Raw genomic sequence first — 15842 nt, 5'->3', positions numbered from 1 at the left:
TATACACCTATATATATATTCATACTTGCTTGCCTTCATCCATTCCCAGCTCTACCCCACCCCACAGGAAACAGCATCGCTACCCCCTGCTTCTGCAAGGTAATGCCAGGAAAACAGATAAAAAAAAGTTACATTTGTTTATACTCAGTCTCTAGCTGTCATGTGTAATGCACCAAAACCACAGCTCCCCATCCACATCCGGGCTCCACAAGCCTTTCCATAGTTTACCCCAGATGCTTGACATGCCTTGGTTCAGTCCACTGACAGCACGTCAACCCCGGTATACCACATCATTCCAATTCCTTACACACCTCTCGCCCTCCTGTATTTTCGGGCCCCAATCGCTCAAAATCTTTTTCATTCCACCCTTCCACCTACAATTTGGTCTACCACTTCTTCTTGTTCCTTCCACCTCTGACACATATATCCTCTTTGTCAACCTTTCCTCACTCATTCTCTCCATATGTCCAAACCATTTCAACACCCCCTCTTCTGCTTTCTCAAACACACTCTTTCCATTTCTACACATCTCTCTTATCCTTTTATTACTTACTTGATCAAACCACCTCACACAACATATTGTCCTCAAACATTTCATTTCTAACACATCCATCCTCCTCCGCAACCATATAACACTGTTGGAACTACTATTCCTTCAAACAAAGAAGTCCATCTCCAAAGAAATCCATCTTTTCCCTACTACTAAATGCAGCACAGCCTAGAAGCTGCAGGAATCCTATAAAAGGGTTCCTGGGGGTATATAATGTAATAAAAATTCTTATCAATAATATCTACACAAGGCCTAATGTGTGATAAAGAGTTCTTTGTCACCAAAAAGTTGGTTTACTATGAAAAAAACATATCATTTGGCTAGCCTCCACACTGAAATATAAACTCATTAAAGATCAGCTCATTTCTTCTTATGTGTTAGCACTAATACAATGAATTTAGGGTCTGTTACAATTTCTCTGATAAAATGAACATGGAGAACTTTGATACAACTGGCAGACTCCATTAGGGCAAACACTGTTTTGTAGTACACTAAAAAAAAAAAGCACCCACACAGACAAGAATATTCAACTATATTCATGACTATTCTATAATCATACTCAGCTTTTTTTTTTAACTGGGAGTAGCAAAGCATCTGTCTTTTACTACCTGAGTCAGTATGCCCTCTAAATACATGTGACTTCTATAGCCTGTCTGCGAGAAATCTAGTAATTACCAATGAAAAGGAGTTGGAAGTGGGATGCAGTCAATTATAAGTGGGATGTGACAATATGGCAGTTTTGTGAATGCAATATTTTTATCACTAAATGCCAGTACTTCATCTGTTAAAGTAACAATGGAGTACTGTACTAATGTTCATTCATTATTCCATGTAATATGCTGTCAAAAATCAAATACAGATGGGAGTTTTTAAACTACTATTTGGCTCTCTGTCAGGTTTAGCATAAAAACATCAATACAGTATCATCTCACGGACAGGAAGACCATCATGACCTTTGGGGAAACTGTAATAATGTAATAAGAAAGATGAAAGCTCATTCATTATGTGCTAAAAAATTTCGAAGCAAAGCTTGCTAAAACAAGCACACTGCACGTAATTCTGTAACCCAAACCCAAAAATACTTTCTGATGATGTCAGTCAGAATGATTCACAACATATGGTGTCTCAAAAAATGTAATTCAAAATGAGTATAAGGAATGAATCTTACACAAGCATACAATTCCATAACCTGCAACCTACCTTTGATCAGCAAAGCCCCAAGCGAGATATCGCTGGTAAGTGGGTGGGATCAAAGTCTTATTTTGCTCCACTGCTAAAATCACCTTGTCTTGAGCTATTATCTGTCCCACAGCACCTTTGACTTCTGGAGATATAAGATATAAACTAATCTTAACAGGCTAAAAAGTGGAAACATGCAATTTCATTTTTTCTGAAAAATAGTTCTGTCATGGACAGAGGTCCTTATCAAGGTCATATATAAATGAAAAAATGAAAAGAAAAGGGTGCCAAGAATCATGACATGACTAAAATCAAGTGGAGGATAGATGTGTAGTATATGCATGGACAAAATATCACATCTAACTGGGAGCTCAGTTTAATGAGACAGAAATTATAACCAACATTCTTGATAAAGAAGGTGTCAAGTTAGTAGTAGTTGGTAAGCAGCCAATGACCAGGGAGGTATATTACCGGTACTACTTGCATGGGTATCAAGATGGTTAGTGATGGCTGCATAATGGAGGTCAAGTTGGAGCCCTCTGACCCAGGTAGCTGTCTTTTCTTTCTGCCACATCCACACTTGGACTGCCGGCAATCTGTCCACATGCATAAAATCTCTCCTTTTCACACAACACTTGACAACACTAAACTCAAACAGCTCATCCTTCATAACTCTAGACTTTCCTGAGGTGAATGCAATGCACTAGTCCTGCATTATGGCAAAGTAGTAAGAGCATAGGAGCATTAGATAGAAGTAGGAGGTAGGAACATCAAACAGGAACATTAACAAAAAAAATTAGGTAGAGGATGTAGGGGGGAACATTAGGTGGGAGGATCGTATAGAAACAGTAGATTGAAATATTAGGTGCACACATTAGGAAGAAGTAGTAGGAATGAACACTGGGTACAAACTTCACATACCACCCCGACAAAAACACGCTACATCTGCCACTCTTTCATCAAACACTTTTAACAATGATTCAAAATACTCACTCTATTTCCTCATTACTTCATCAGTACTACCTGATATCACTTTCCCTTTTGCACCCTTCATCGATATTTCCAGTTGTTTTCTTGTCTATCATGCATTACTTATCTCAATTCCAAAACAACTTTTTATTCTCCCTACAGTTTAATGATACTCTCTCACCCAACACTCATTTGCCCTCTTTTTCAACCTCTGCACATTCCTCTTGACCTCCTGCCACTTTCTCTTATACACTGCACAAGACTGGGTATAAGTGATGGGTGATTTAAATGTGAAGGTGAGTGATGTGGCAGTTGAGGGTATTCAGTGATGTGAATGGAAAAGGTGAAGAGCTTGTGGATTTGTGTACTAAAAAAAAACTGGTGATTGGGAACATCTGGTGAGTAGGAGAGATGGTCAAAGGGCATTATTGGATTATGTGTTAATTGATAGGCATGTAAAAGACAGAATTTTGGATGTTAATGATCTAAGAGTGGCAGCTGGAGGGATGTCTGATCACTGTCTTGTGGATGCAAAGGTGTAGATTTGTAAAGGTTTTCAAGAAAGAGCAGAGAATGTTGGGGAGAAGAGAGTGGTAAGAGTAAGTGAGCTTGGAAAGGACACTTGTGTGAGGAAGTACCAGGAAAGATTGAGTACAGAATGGCAAAAAGTGAAAGCAAATGATGAGAGGAGACTGGGTGAGGAATGGGATGTATTTAGGGAAGCAGTGATGGCATGTGCAAAAGATGCATGTGACATGAGAAAGGTGGGAGGTGGGCAGATCAGAAAGGGTAGCGAGTGGTGAGATGAAGAAGCAAATTTGTTATTGGCACAGAAAAGAGAAGCGTTTAGATGAAACTTACAAGGAAGGAGTGCAAATGACTGGGAAATGTATAAAAAAAAAAAGTGGCAAGAGGTCAAGAAGAAGGTGCATGGGTTAAAAAAAAGGCAAATGAGAGCTGGGGTGAGAGAGTATCATTCAATTTTAGGACAAATAAAAATATGTTTAGGAAGGAAGTAAATTATATGCATAAGATAAGAGAACAAATGTGAACATCAGCGAAGGGGGCAAAGGGGGAAGTAATAACAGATAGTGAAGTGAGAATATGGAGTGAGTATTTTGAAGGTTTGTCAGATGTGTTTGATGATAAAAGTGGCAGATAAAGGGTGTTTTGGTCGGGGTAGTGTGCGAAGTGAGAGGGTCAGAGAGAATGGTTTGGTTAAGAGAGAAGAGGTAGTGAAAGCTTTGTGGAAAATGAAATCCAGCAAAGCGTAGGGTTTGGATGGTATTGCAGTAGAATTTATTAAGAAAGGGGATGTTGTTGATTGGTTTGTAAGGATATTCAATGTATGTATGGATCATGATGAAGTGCCTGAGGATTGGCAGAATGCGTGCATAGTGCCACTGTGCGAATGCAAAGGTGATAAATGTGTGTTCAAACTACAGAGGCATAAGTTTGTTGAGTATTCCTGGGAAATTGTATGGGAGGGTACTGATTGAGAGGGTGAAGGCCTGTACAGAGCATCAGATTGGGAAAGAGCAGTGTGGTTTCAGAAATGGCAGAGGATGCATGGATCAGGTGTTATTCAGAGCAACATCCTTAACATCTTCAAAATTAGGCAAGATCATCACTTGTCACTCTCCAGTACTGAATAATTCACTTAATCAATCATCATAATGCAGTGGCATGTCATGCTACCGTCTCAACTACTGAGCTCTTCCTGGCTATACTGCACTAACATACAAACATTGATTAACCTATTTCACCTACTTTGAGTAAGTAAATAAGAGTGATTGCATCATTCTTCAACATCAGGAATAATATAAGCATGGTGAGTCAAAAAGCTGGAGCTCAAGTTTATCCTTAGTATTGTCTTTATAACAAAAAGTTAAGGGGTGCATGACATAGTTCATTCTACTTTATAACTTTCCTGTAAAAATTTCCTTCAGGCTTATTAATCCTACAAGATAATTTTTCTATCCTGTTTATCGTTCAGTATGTACTAAATGTGTGTGGATGTAACCAAGATGTGAAAAAAGGAGAGATAGGTAGTATGTTTGAGGAAAGGAACCTGGATGTTTTGGCTCTGAGTGAAACGAAGCTCAAGGGTAAAGGGGAAGAGTGGTTTGGGAATGTCTGGGGAGTAAAGTCAGGGGTTAGTGAGAGGACAAGAGCAAGGGAAGGAGTAGCAATACTCCTGAAACAGGAGTTGTGGGAGTATGTGATAGAGTGTAAGAAAGTAAATTCTCGATTAATATGGGTAAAACTGAAAGTTGATGGAGAGAGGTGGGTGATTATTGGTGCATATGCACCTGGGCATGAGAAGAAAGATCAAGAGAGGCAAGTGTTTTGGGAGCAGCTGAATGAGTGTGTTAGTGGTTTTGATGCACGAGACCGGGTTATAGTGTTGGGTGATTTGAATGCAAAGGTGAGTAATGTGGCAGTTGAGGCAATAATTGGTATACATGGGGTGTTCAGTGTTGTAAATGGAAATGGTGAAGAGCTTGTAGATTTATGTGCTGAAAAAGGACTGATGATTGGGAATACCTGGTTTAAAAAGCGAGATATACATAAGTATACTTATGTAAGTAGGAGAGATGGCCAGAGAGCGTTATTGGATTACGTGTTAATTGACAGGCGTGCGAAAGAGAGACTTTTGGATGTTAATGTGCTGAGAGGTGCAACTGGAGGGATGTCTGATCATTATCTTGTGGAGGCTAAGGTGAAGATTTGTATGGGTTTTCAGAAAAGAAGAGTGAATGTTGGGGTGAAGAGGGTGGTGAGAGTAAGTGAGCTTGAGAAGGAGACCTGTGTGAGGAAGTACCAGGAGAGACTGAGTACATAATGGAAAAAGGTGAGAACAATGGAAGCAAGGGGAGTGGGGGAGGAATGGGATGTATTTAGGGAATCAGTGATGGATTGTGCAAAAGATGCTTGTGGCATGAGAAGAGTGGGAGATGGGTTGATTAGAAAGGGTAGTGAGTGGTGGGATGAAGAAGTAAGAGTATTAGTGAAAGAGAAGAAAGAGGCATTTGGACGATTTTTGCAGGGAAAAAATGCAAATGAGTGGGAGATGTATAAAAGAAAGAGACAGGAGGTCAAGAGAAAGGTGCAAGAGGTGAAAAAAAGGGCAAATGAGAGTTGGGGTGAGAGAGTATCATTAAATTTTAGGGAGAATAAAAAGATGTTCTGGAAGGAGGTAAATAAAGTGCGTAAGACAAGGGAGCAAATGGGAACTTCAGTGAAGGGCGCAAATGGGGAGGTGATAACAAGTAGTGGTGATGTGAGAAGGAGATGGAGTGAGTATTTTGAAGGTTTGTTGAATGTGTTTGATGATAGAGTGGCAGATATAGGGTGTTTTGGTCGAGGTGGTGTGCAAAGTGAGAGGGTTAGGGAAAATGATTTGGTAAACAGAGAAGAGGTAGTGAAAGCTTTGCGGAAGATGAAAGCCGGCAAGGCAGCAGGTTTGGATGGTATTGCAGTGGAATTTATTAAAAAAGGGGGTGACTGTATTGTTGACTGGTTGGTAAGGTTATTTAATGTATGTATGACTCATGGTGAGGTGCCTGAGGATTGGCGGAATGCGTGCATAGTGCCATTGTACAAAGGCAAAGGGGATAAGAGTGAGTGCTCAAATTACAGAGGTATAAGTTTGTTGAGTATTCCTGGTAAATTATATGGGAGGGTATTGATTGAGAGGGTGAAGGCATGTACAGAGCATCAGATTGGGGAAGAGCAGTGTGGTTTCAGAAGTGGTAGAGGATGTGTGGATCAGGTGTTTGCTTTGAAGAATGTATGTGAGAAATACTTAGAAAAGCAAATGGATTTGTATGTAGCATTTATGGATTTGGAGAAGGCATATGATAGAGTTGATAGAGATGCTCTGTGGAAGGTATTAAGAATATATGGTGTGGGAGGAAAGTTGTTAGAAGCAGTGAAAAGTTTTTATCGAGGATGTAAGGCATGTGTACGTGTAGGAAGAGAGGAAAGTGATTGGTTCTCAGTGAATGTAGGTTTGCGGCAGGGGTGTGTGATGTCTCCATGGTTGTTTAATTTGTTTATGGATGGGGCTGTTAGGGAGGTAAATGCAAGAGTTTTGGAAAGAGGGGCAAGTATGAAGTCTGTTGGGGATGAGAGAGCTTGGGAAGTGAGTCAGTTGTTGTTCGCTGATGATACAGCGCTGGTGGCTGATTCATGTGAGAAACTGCAGAAGCTGGTGACTGAGTTTGGTAAAGTGTGTGGAAGAAGAAAGTTAAGAGTAAATGTGAATAAGAGCAAGGTTATTAGGTACAGTAGGGTTGAGGGTCAAGTAAATTGGGAGGTGAGTTTGAATGGAGAAAAACTGGAGGAAGTGAAGTGTTTTAGATATCTGGGAGTGGATCTGGCAGCGGATGGAACCATAGAAGCGGAAGTGGATCATAGGGTGGGGGAGGGGGCGAAAATTCTGGGGGCCTTGAAGAATGTTTGGAAGTCGAGAACATTATCTCGAAAAGCAAAAATGGGTATGTTTGAAGGAATAGTGGTTCCAACAATGTTGTATGGTTGCGAGGCGTGGGCTATGGATAGAGTTGTGCGCAGGAGGATGGATGTGCTGGAAATGAGATGTTTGAGGACAATGTGTGGTGTGAGGTGGTTTGATCGAGTGAGTAAAGTAAGGGTAAGAGAGATGTGTGGAAATAAAAAGAGCATGGTTGAGAGAGCAGAAGAGGGTGTTTTGAAGTGGTTTGGGCACATGGAGAGGATGAGTGAGGAAAGATTGACCAAGAGGATATATGTGTCGGAGGTGGAGGGAGCAAGGAGAAGAGGGAGACCAAATTGGAGGTGGAAAGATGGAGTGAAAAAGATTTTGTGTGCTCGGGGCCTGAACATGCAGGAGGGTGAAAGGAGGGCAAGGAATAGAGTGAATTGGAGCGATGTGGTATACCGGGGTTGACGTGCTGTCAGTGGATTGAATCAAGGCATGTGAAGCGTCTGGGGTAAACCATGGAAAGCTGTGTAGGTATGTATATTTGCGTGTGTGGACGTATGTATATACATGTGTATGGGGGGGTTGGGCCATTTCTTTCGTCTGTTTCCTTGCGCTACCTCGCAAACGCGGGAGACAGCGACAAAGTATAAAAAAAAAAAAAAAATGTACTGAAGTGAGTGGAGGCTGGGGAGAGAGCCTCTGCTTTGCTATCCTATTCTTCTACCATTTTCAAGAGAGCTGCTTTTTTTTTTCTTTTTTTAAATAACATTAAGGCCAGACCACCTCTCTTGGACCTTGGGTCTGCGTGATCTGTATATCTATGTAACTACACAACCAGGCCACACAAAATTCCTTAAGGTTTACCCAGGATATTTCATGTGCTCTGGTTCTGTCCACTGATAACAATATACCACATTGCTCCAATTCACTCTATTCTGTGCACATCTTTCACTTTCCTGCATGTTCAGGCCACAATCACTCAAGATCTTTTTCACTCAGTCCTTCAATCTACAATTTGGTCTCTGTGTTCACCTTGTTCCTTCCACTTCTGACACAAATATCCTCTTTGTCACTCATTCTTCACTCATTCTCTTACTTTGTTCACACCTTCTTCTGTTTCCTCATCTACACTCTTTTTATTTTCATGTTGAAGGCTCCAATCACAGACAAAAGTCCACATAAAGGCTGGGCCTTACTGAAATACAGAGAGAATTATGAAAGGGAAAAAGAAAAGACAAGAAAAAGAAAGTACTTACAAATTTTGGAGGAAGTGAAAGAAGCTGTCTTCAAAAATATGCCAGGTCATCATTACTGGGTAAACATGAGAAGGTAGGGAATTCCAAAGTTTTGATGAGTAGGGAAAGAAGCAATTATCAAAATGGCCCACCCTTGAGTTGCCAATAGCCACACAGTAATCATGTGACACGAGTTTGTCAAGCATTGTGTGGACTATCGAGTGGTGGGAGCACATGAGTAGCCAGCTCTTGGGAGCAAAAACCAAAGTAACACCCACAGAAGAGGGAAAGTGAACCAAGAGGGTCAAGTATGAGAGTTAGCCTTGGACATTATAGAAGTCAGACCACTTCTGACTCAACTCTGTCAAGTAAGGATGCTTAGTTAGAATCATCTCAGAAGTGAGAAGTGAGAGCAGTACTTCTTACAAGGGCAAATCAATCCTTTATATAAACAGAGCAACTGTTCAGAAGAAGAGAATTTATGACATCTATACAGGGCATCAAATTTCTTAGAGGTAGAATTAACTATTCCAGTAATATGGGATTTCCAAGAAAGAGTGGATGTTACAGTAATACCAAGCATGTTCAAATAGTCAAGAGGTGGAATTAGAGAACCATCAAAGGATTGATGAGAGTTCTGAGGAGTTCCTGATAGAGAGATAGGTAGAAACTAAGTCTCGGAAGCATTAAACTTAACTAGATTTCATCTACCCCACTGAGATATCCTGTGCAAGTCTGAGTTCATTGAGGAAGCTGTGTCAAGACGAGATGCAAATTGAGTGAGAGAAGGAGCAGCATTGAAAGATGTAGATGAATGCTGTGCTGAGTCATCAGTGTATGAGAGCATTTGAGGATATTTGTTGAAGACAGGAAATCGTTGAAAAAAAGGAGAAAATGTGTAGGGGACAGGACAGGACAGAACATTGAGGGACACCACCATTAATAGAGAAAAGGGGGAGGCTGATCCATCAACAACCACAAAGATAGATCAGCTGGTGAGGAAGCTACATATGAAGGAGGAAAGTAAGGGAAGGAAGACAAAAGAGGGGAGCTTAGAAATGAGACCCTGATGCCACACCCTGACCTTATGGAAGCCACACTGGTGATCAAGGTGTCTAAGGACTTGGGAATTGAGGAGAGATTCAAAGACTTAGGAAATGGTAGATGTCGAAGCAACAGAACAATAGTTAGAGGGGTAAGAATGGTCATCCTTCTTGAGGATTGGATTTATCAATGCATGCTTCCAAGGAGAAGGAAAAGTTTTGGTTCTTAAACAGAAACAGAGCAGATGAGCAAGCACAGGTGCAAGCTCAGAGGCACTCTTTCAGTACATGGGAATGGATGCCATCAGGACCATATTAAGCCTTGCTTGTGAACAGAGGGAGAAGTACTTTTGAACAGTCCAAAAACAGATTACGGGAGGGGCATATGATTAGCAAGAGGAGTCATCATGGGGTGAAGGAATGTAAGATTCATCCAAGGTGGATTTACAAGAGAAATGGGAACCAAGGTGAGTTGCTTTGTCTACAACAGAGACAGATATAGCATCATCAGAATGGAAAAATGAAGGAAAGGTATAGCAACTGAAGCTGTTAGAGATGCCCTTAGCTAAAGGCCAGAAAGACCTTTGAATGAAGGAACACTTTACCTCATGGGTCACATGCTTGCAGTGATTATGAGCAGTGATACAAGCTGAATGGAAGCCAAAGGAAGGAGAGTTTTTCAAAGCCCAATATGCCTGATCCCTTGCCTGAATGGCATCAGAACAGGAACAGTTGAACCATTTACTGGAAGATGATGTCCTCTTGGAAGAAGAGGGGATAACTACTTACATTCCTGCAAGAATAACCTCGACTATGCACTTGACAGAGAAAGAAGCACCACCACATAAGAGACAGTAATTTACCCTCGGAAAGTTAGAAAAGAAGTTATATAAGTTATTCCAGTCAGCTTTGTTGAGGTGCTATTATTTACGCTTAGAAAGGGCTGTAGGATGGGGAGATGCTGTTAGAATAGATATATTCATGAGATTGTGATCAGATGAACCAATTGGTGGTGCAATTGTCTTCCTACAGTGGGATGGACTAGATGTGAAAAACAGATCCAGAATATTGGGAGAGTGGTCACAGCTACCAGGAATATGGGTATGGTGGGAGATAATTTACTCTAAATCACTGAGAATGGAGAATGTGAGGGCTTCAATCCCTCAAACACTCATATGGGAGGAATTTAACCATTCCCTATGGTAAACAATGAAACCCCCAAGCTAGAGGCTCTCTGCTTGCAGGTGAGAGGACGTCACAGTCTAATGGCAGGAATTTAGATAGTCAAAGAAAGATATAAAATTTGTAGAATGAGGGAAGCAACAGATAAAATGGAGGAAAAGTGTGGCAGTTGGGAAACAGACCTTGAGCCAATAACATCAAAGTTTGGGGACTCAAGGTCCTTGAGGCATGCAACAGGTGTGATGATGCTGGAATAAGCACAAACGCTACCTTTGAATCGGAGTCTTGAATGGAGATTATAGATGGATATGAAAAAGGGAAAAGTGGGAGCATCATTAGACAACTGTGTCTCAGAGAGAAATAAGATATTAGGAGGGGAACTAAACAGATATTGTTCAACAGAGGAGAGGTTTCCAGAGAGACCATGAATGATGTTATAGTCAATAGAAAAGGCGGATGTTCTAACACATAGGGAGAGGTTGTGGGAGGGGCCAATACCGTTACTGCAAGAGCCCACATCACTCTTACCCTTTCATTACTTACTCAACAAACCAACTCATATCACATACTGTCCTCAAACATTTCATTTCCAGCACATCCATCCTCCTCTGCACAGCTTTAACAATGGCTTTACACCCATATAATATAGTTGGGCCTGCTATTCCTTCAAGCATCCCCATTTTTGCCCTCCCACACATCGCTCTCTATTTCTACACATTCTTCAGCACTCCCAGGACCTTCATCCATTCCCCTACCCTAACGTTCAAGTAAAAATACTTAAAGATAATATTACTTTTAAAAAAGTAGATCCTTGAAAATGGTACTTAAGTAAAGTCACAAAGTGATTATACTTTATTACTTTACAACTCTGCTTATACATGCACCTTTTCTTAAACCATATTGACCTGATCACCAACTCTCTTTAAGCACATAACAGGCTTTTTCCCATTACTATTTACACCAGCAACTCTATGCCTCCCAGTATTACCCTCAACTGTCTCATCATACATCCTTGATCCAAAACTGCTATTACATTCATCATTTACATCCTTTTAAAAAGCACTCTTTTCACTTCCTGGTGCACTAATCTACCTCTCAGTGTTTAATTTCACTCTTACACCAAATTTGATCTCAGATCCTTGTACTCTCTGATACAGTCCCACAACTCATTCTATGAAATGTAAGAAGTAATTTCAAACTACAATTCCACAACATAAAAAGTTGATGTGAGAATAGTTGGGACTGTTCTGTGAGTAAAATAACCAGCTGACTGATGCAACATTCAACATTCTATCAAACATAAATGTTAATAACATGTTTGAATATGATTTCCTTTCACAAGTTTTGGTGAAATTCATTTGCATTTGCAATAAAGCAGTTAATCAACAAAAGAAATTCCCATTACTCACCTTTGACTGAATGCATAGTGGGTCTTAAATTGTCAAGATTATGGAAAAAGACCTTTTCTAAAGGTGTTACAGTGGGAGCCTGAGAAAGAGGGCCTGCATCAATGATGGACGTACGCTGACCAGACAGTTTCTTGCAAGGATGGGGTTTCCTGAACAGCTGTTTGGGTATCTGTCCAAAGTTGTTGATAAACCCAATAGTGGCATTCTTCTTCAGAGGGTCATCAATGCTGAAAGTAATCACACAACAATGAAATCCCAATTTGCAGGAAACTAAGGTATCTTAGTCTATGGTATGTCTATCTTATAAAACATCACTAGTTTTTAATTGTTTTGTTCCCTTAACTCTATTTTCTGTTTGTCAATGAAGAAGATGCATTTCATATGAGCCACATAAGCTAACCACCCACTGACCATTACAAACTTTTAACTTTCAATTGGAAAATATTCTGAAGAAGGCATTATCAGGAACAAGCAGTCAATGGCCTCAACTACACACATCCAGCTTCTGTCATAGTAAATGTATCAAAACCAGCAGCTACCATTCACTGCCAAACCCAGCACACTACTCCACGGTTTAATTCAATAATTTCAAATGCCTTAGTTCAGCACAATGACATCATGTCACCCCCACATAAAATATTTCTCCAGCTCATGCTGTCCAAAATGCACCTCTTGCCCTCATGCGTGTACAAGCCCTAACACCCTAGAGCCTCTTTCAGTCCATCCTTCCTTCTCCTCCTTGGTCTCCCACCTATTTATCTGACTACATCTCTGATGCCTGTTCCCTCTGGGAATTCCCACAAGGGGGTGCACAGCAAAGGGCCTCCATAACTGGTGAACTCCAGTGCCCTTTCATTAAATACAAAGGTCTCATGCCAGGCATAATTTTGCCAACCATGGTTTTGAATATACACACTTAGAATAATGTATATCATTTTCCCAATGACACAATCAAGTTTTGAGTATCCATGAATTTCTATGAGGCCAACAAAATTTTTCCTTGCACTGGGCAAGTGATTATGGGCTGTTTGTATCCTAGCATAACAAACCTTCTTTTCTAGGGAAAGGCAAGAGTCATAACCTAGCAGTGCTGCCAAAGTGAGCATCAAGGCAGCATTTTCTGTTGCATAGCTGGATGGCTACTTTAAGTGAATATGGAGGCACTGCATCAAGGTCAACATATTGCCATCATACTATTGACTTAGAGTTTTGTACAATGTATGTGTCGATCATGGTGAAATGCTTGAGGAAAGGCAAAACACATGAATAATGCCAATGAATACAGGCAAGGGCGACAAAGGTGAGTTCTCGAACTACAGAGGTAAAAGTCTGTTGAGTGTAACTGGAAAATTGTATGGAAGAGTGATGATTGAGAAGATGGTGGAATGCACAAAGCATCAAAATGGGAAAGAACAATATGGTTTCAGGATAAGAAGAGGATGTGGATCAGGTGTCTGCTTTGAAGAGAGTGTGTCAGAAATACTTTTGAGAAAAAGAGGGATTTGTATGTGACATTTATGGATCTGGAGAAAGAATATGATAAGGTTGATAGAGATGCTTTGTGGAGGGTGATATGAAAATATAGTGCAGTAGAAAAGCTATTAGAAGCAGGAAGGAATCTTTATTCAGTGTTTATGGCATGAGTGTGAGCAGGTAGAGAGGAGTATTTCAAGATAAAAGGTGGGCCTGTATCAGAGGTATGGGATGTTACCATGATTGTTTAATTTGTTTATGGATGGGTGGTAAGGGAGGTAAAGGCAAGGGGTTAGCACCAGAAAACAGATGAAGAAAGGCCACATCCATTCACATCCATTCTTGAGCTGTCATAAGAAAAGAAGTGAAACCAAAGCTCCCCATCCACATCCAGGCCCCAGAGGTCTATCCATGGTGTAATCCAGATGCTGCACATGCCCTGATTCAGTCCATTACAGCACACTGACACTAGTATACCACATCATTCCAATTCACTCTATTCCATGCACGCCTCTCACCCTTCTGCATGTTCAGGCCCCAATTGCTCAAAATCTTTTTCTCTCCTTATTCCCTCAACTTCTGACACATATATCCTCTATGTCAGCCTTTTCTCACTCATTCTTTCCATATATCAAAATCATTTCAACATACCCTCTTCTGCTCTCTCAACCACAAACTTTCACATTACTGCACATCTCTCTTATCCTTTCATTACTTACTAAATCAAACTACATCACACCATATTTTGTCTATATACTTACTTATATATATTCATTTATTTATTACACTTGATCGCCATTTTCTGCATCAGCGAGGTGGCACCAGGAAACATATCTATTCATAAACGCCCATACACATACATACGCATACATATACATATACATATCAACATATTAGTTTCAGTAGGGTTGAGAGACAGGTTAATTGGGATGTAAGTTTGAATGGAGAAAACTTGGAGGATGTGAAATGTTTTAGATATCTGGGAGTGGACTTAACAACGAATGGAACCATGGAAGCAGAAGTGAATCATAGGGTTGGCAAGGGGGGGGAAGGTTCTGGGAGGGATGAAGAATGTGTGAAAGGAGAGAACATTATCTGAGAACAAAAATGGGTATGTTTGAAGGAACAGTAATTCCAACAATGTTATATGGTTGTGAGGCATGGGCTATAGATAGGGTTGTACAGTGGAGGGTGGGTGTGTTGGAAATGAAATGTTTGAGGACAATATGTGGTGTAAGGTGGTTTGATAAAGTAAGTAATGAAAGCGTAAGAGAGATGTGTGGAAATGAAAAATGTGTGGTTGAGAGAGCAGAAGAGGGGGTGTTGAAATGGTTTGGACATATGGAGAGAATGAGTGAGGAAAGACTGAGAAAGATGATACATTTTCAGAGGTTGGGGGAACAAGGAGAAGTAGGAGACCAAATTGGAGGTGGAAGGATGGAGTGAAAAAGCTTTTGAGCCATCAGGGCCTAAACATACATGAGGGTGAGAGGCATGCAAGAAATAGACTGAATTGGAATGATGTGGTATACCAGGGTTGACGTGCTCTCAATGGACTGAACCAGGGCATGTGAAAAGTCTGGGGTAAACCACGAAAAGGTATGTGGGGCGTGGATGTGGATAGGGAGCTATGGTTTTGGTGCATTACACATGACAGCTAGAGACTGAGTGCATCGAACGCGGCCTTTTTTGTCTGTTATCCTGACGCTACCTCACTGAAGCAGTGGGTAGCAATGTTATTTCCCGTAGGACTGGGTAGCAACAGGAATGGATGAAGGCAAGCAAGTATGAATATTTACATGTGTATATATGTATATGTCTGTATATGCATATGTATATGTATATATGTTGATTATCATTATTATTACTATTATCATACTTTGTTGCTGTCTCCCGCGTTAGCAAGTTAGTGCAAGAAAACAGAAGAAAGAATGGCCAAACCCACCCACATACATATGTATATACATACACATCCACACATGCACATATACATACCTATACATTTCAAATGTATACATACATATGCATACACAGACATATACATATATAGACATGTACATATTCATACTTGATGGCTTTATTCATTCCCGTCATCACCCCGCCACAAATGAAATAGCATCTCCCTCCTCCTGCAAGGTAGCGCTAGGAAAAGACAACAAAGGTCACTTTCGTTCACACTCAGTCTCTAGCTGTCATGTGTAATGCACCGAAACCACAGCTCCCTTTCCACATCCAGGTCCTATAAAACTTTCCATGGTTTATCCCAGACACTTCATATGCCATGGTTCAATCCACTGACAGCACATCAACCCCGGTATACCACATCGTTACAAT

At 40.6% G+C, this 15842-nt stretch overlaps 1 protein-coding gene across 4 annotated transcripts in view; it reads right to left on the bottom strand.

The window, feature by feature from the left end:
• The window catches only part of bchs (WD repeat and FYVE domain containing 3 bchs), a 404120-nt gene that overhangs the window by 77623 nt on the left and 310655 nt on the right, over positions 1 to 15842 (bottom strand). For all 4 annotated transcript variants that reach the window (XM_071686608.1, XM_071686607.1, XM_071686603.1 and 1 more), the window contains 2 exons: positions 12036 to 12262; positions 1751 to 1874 (listed from right to left, as the gene is read on the bottom strand). In XM_071686608.1, coding sequence (XP_071542709.1) covers positions 1751 to 1874; positions 12036 to 12262 — 351 coding nt within the window. The remainder of the gene's footprint in view (positions 1 to 1750; positions 1875 to 12035; positions 12263 to 15842) is intronic.

This window comes from Panulirus ornatus, chromosome 42 (assembly GCF_036320965.1).
Source record: "Panulirus ornatus isolate Po-2019 chromosome 42, ASM3632096v1, whole genome shotgun sequence".
Taxonomy (NCBI): Eukaryota; Metazoa; Arthropoda; class Malacostraca; order Decapoda; family Palinuridae; genus Panulirus; species Panulirus ornatus.
Note: the sequence above shows the minus strand (reverse complement) of the source record. Positions and strands in the feature narration are given on the sequence as shown.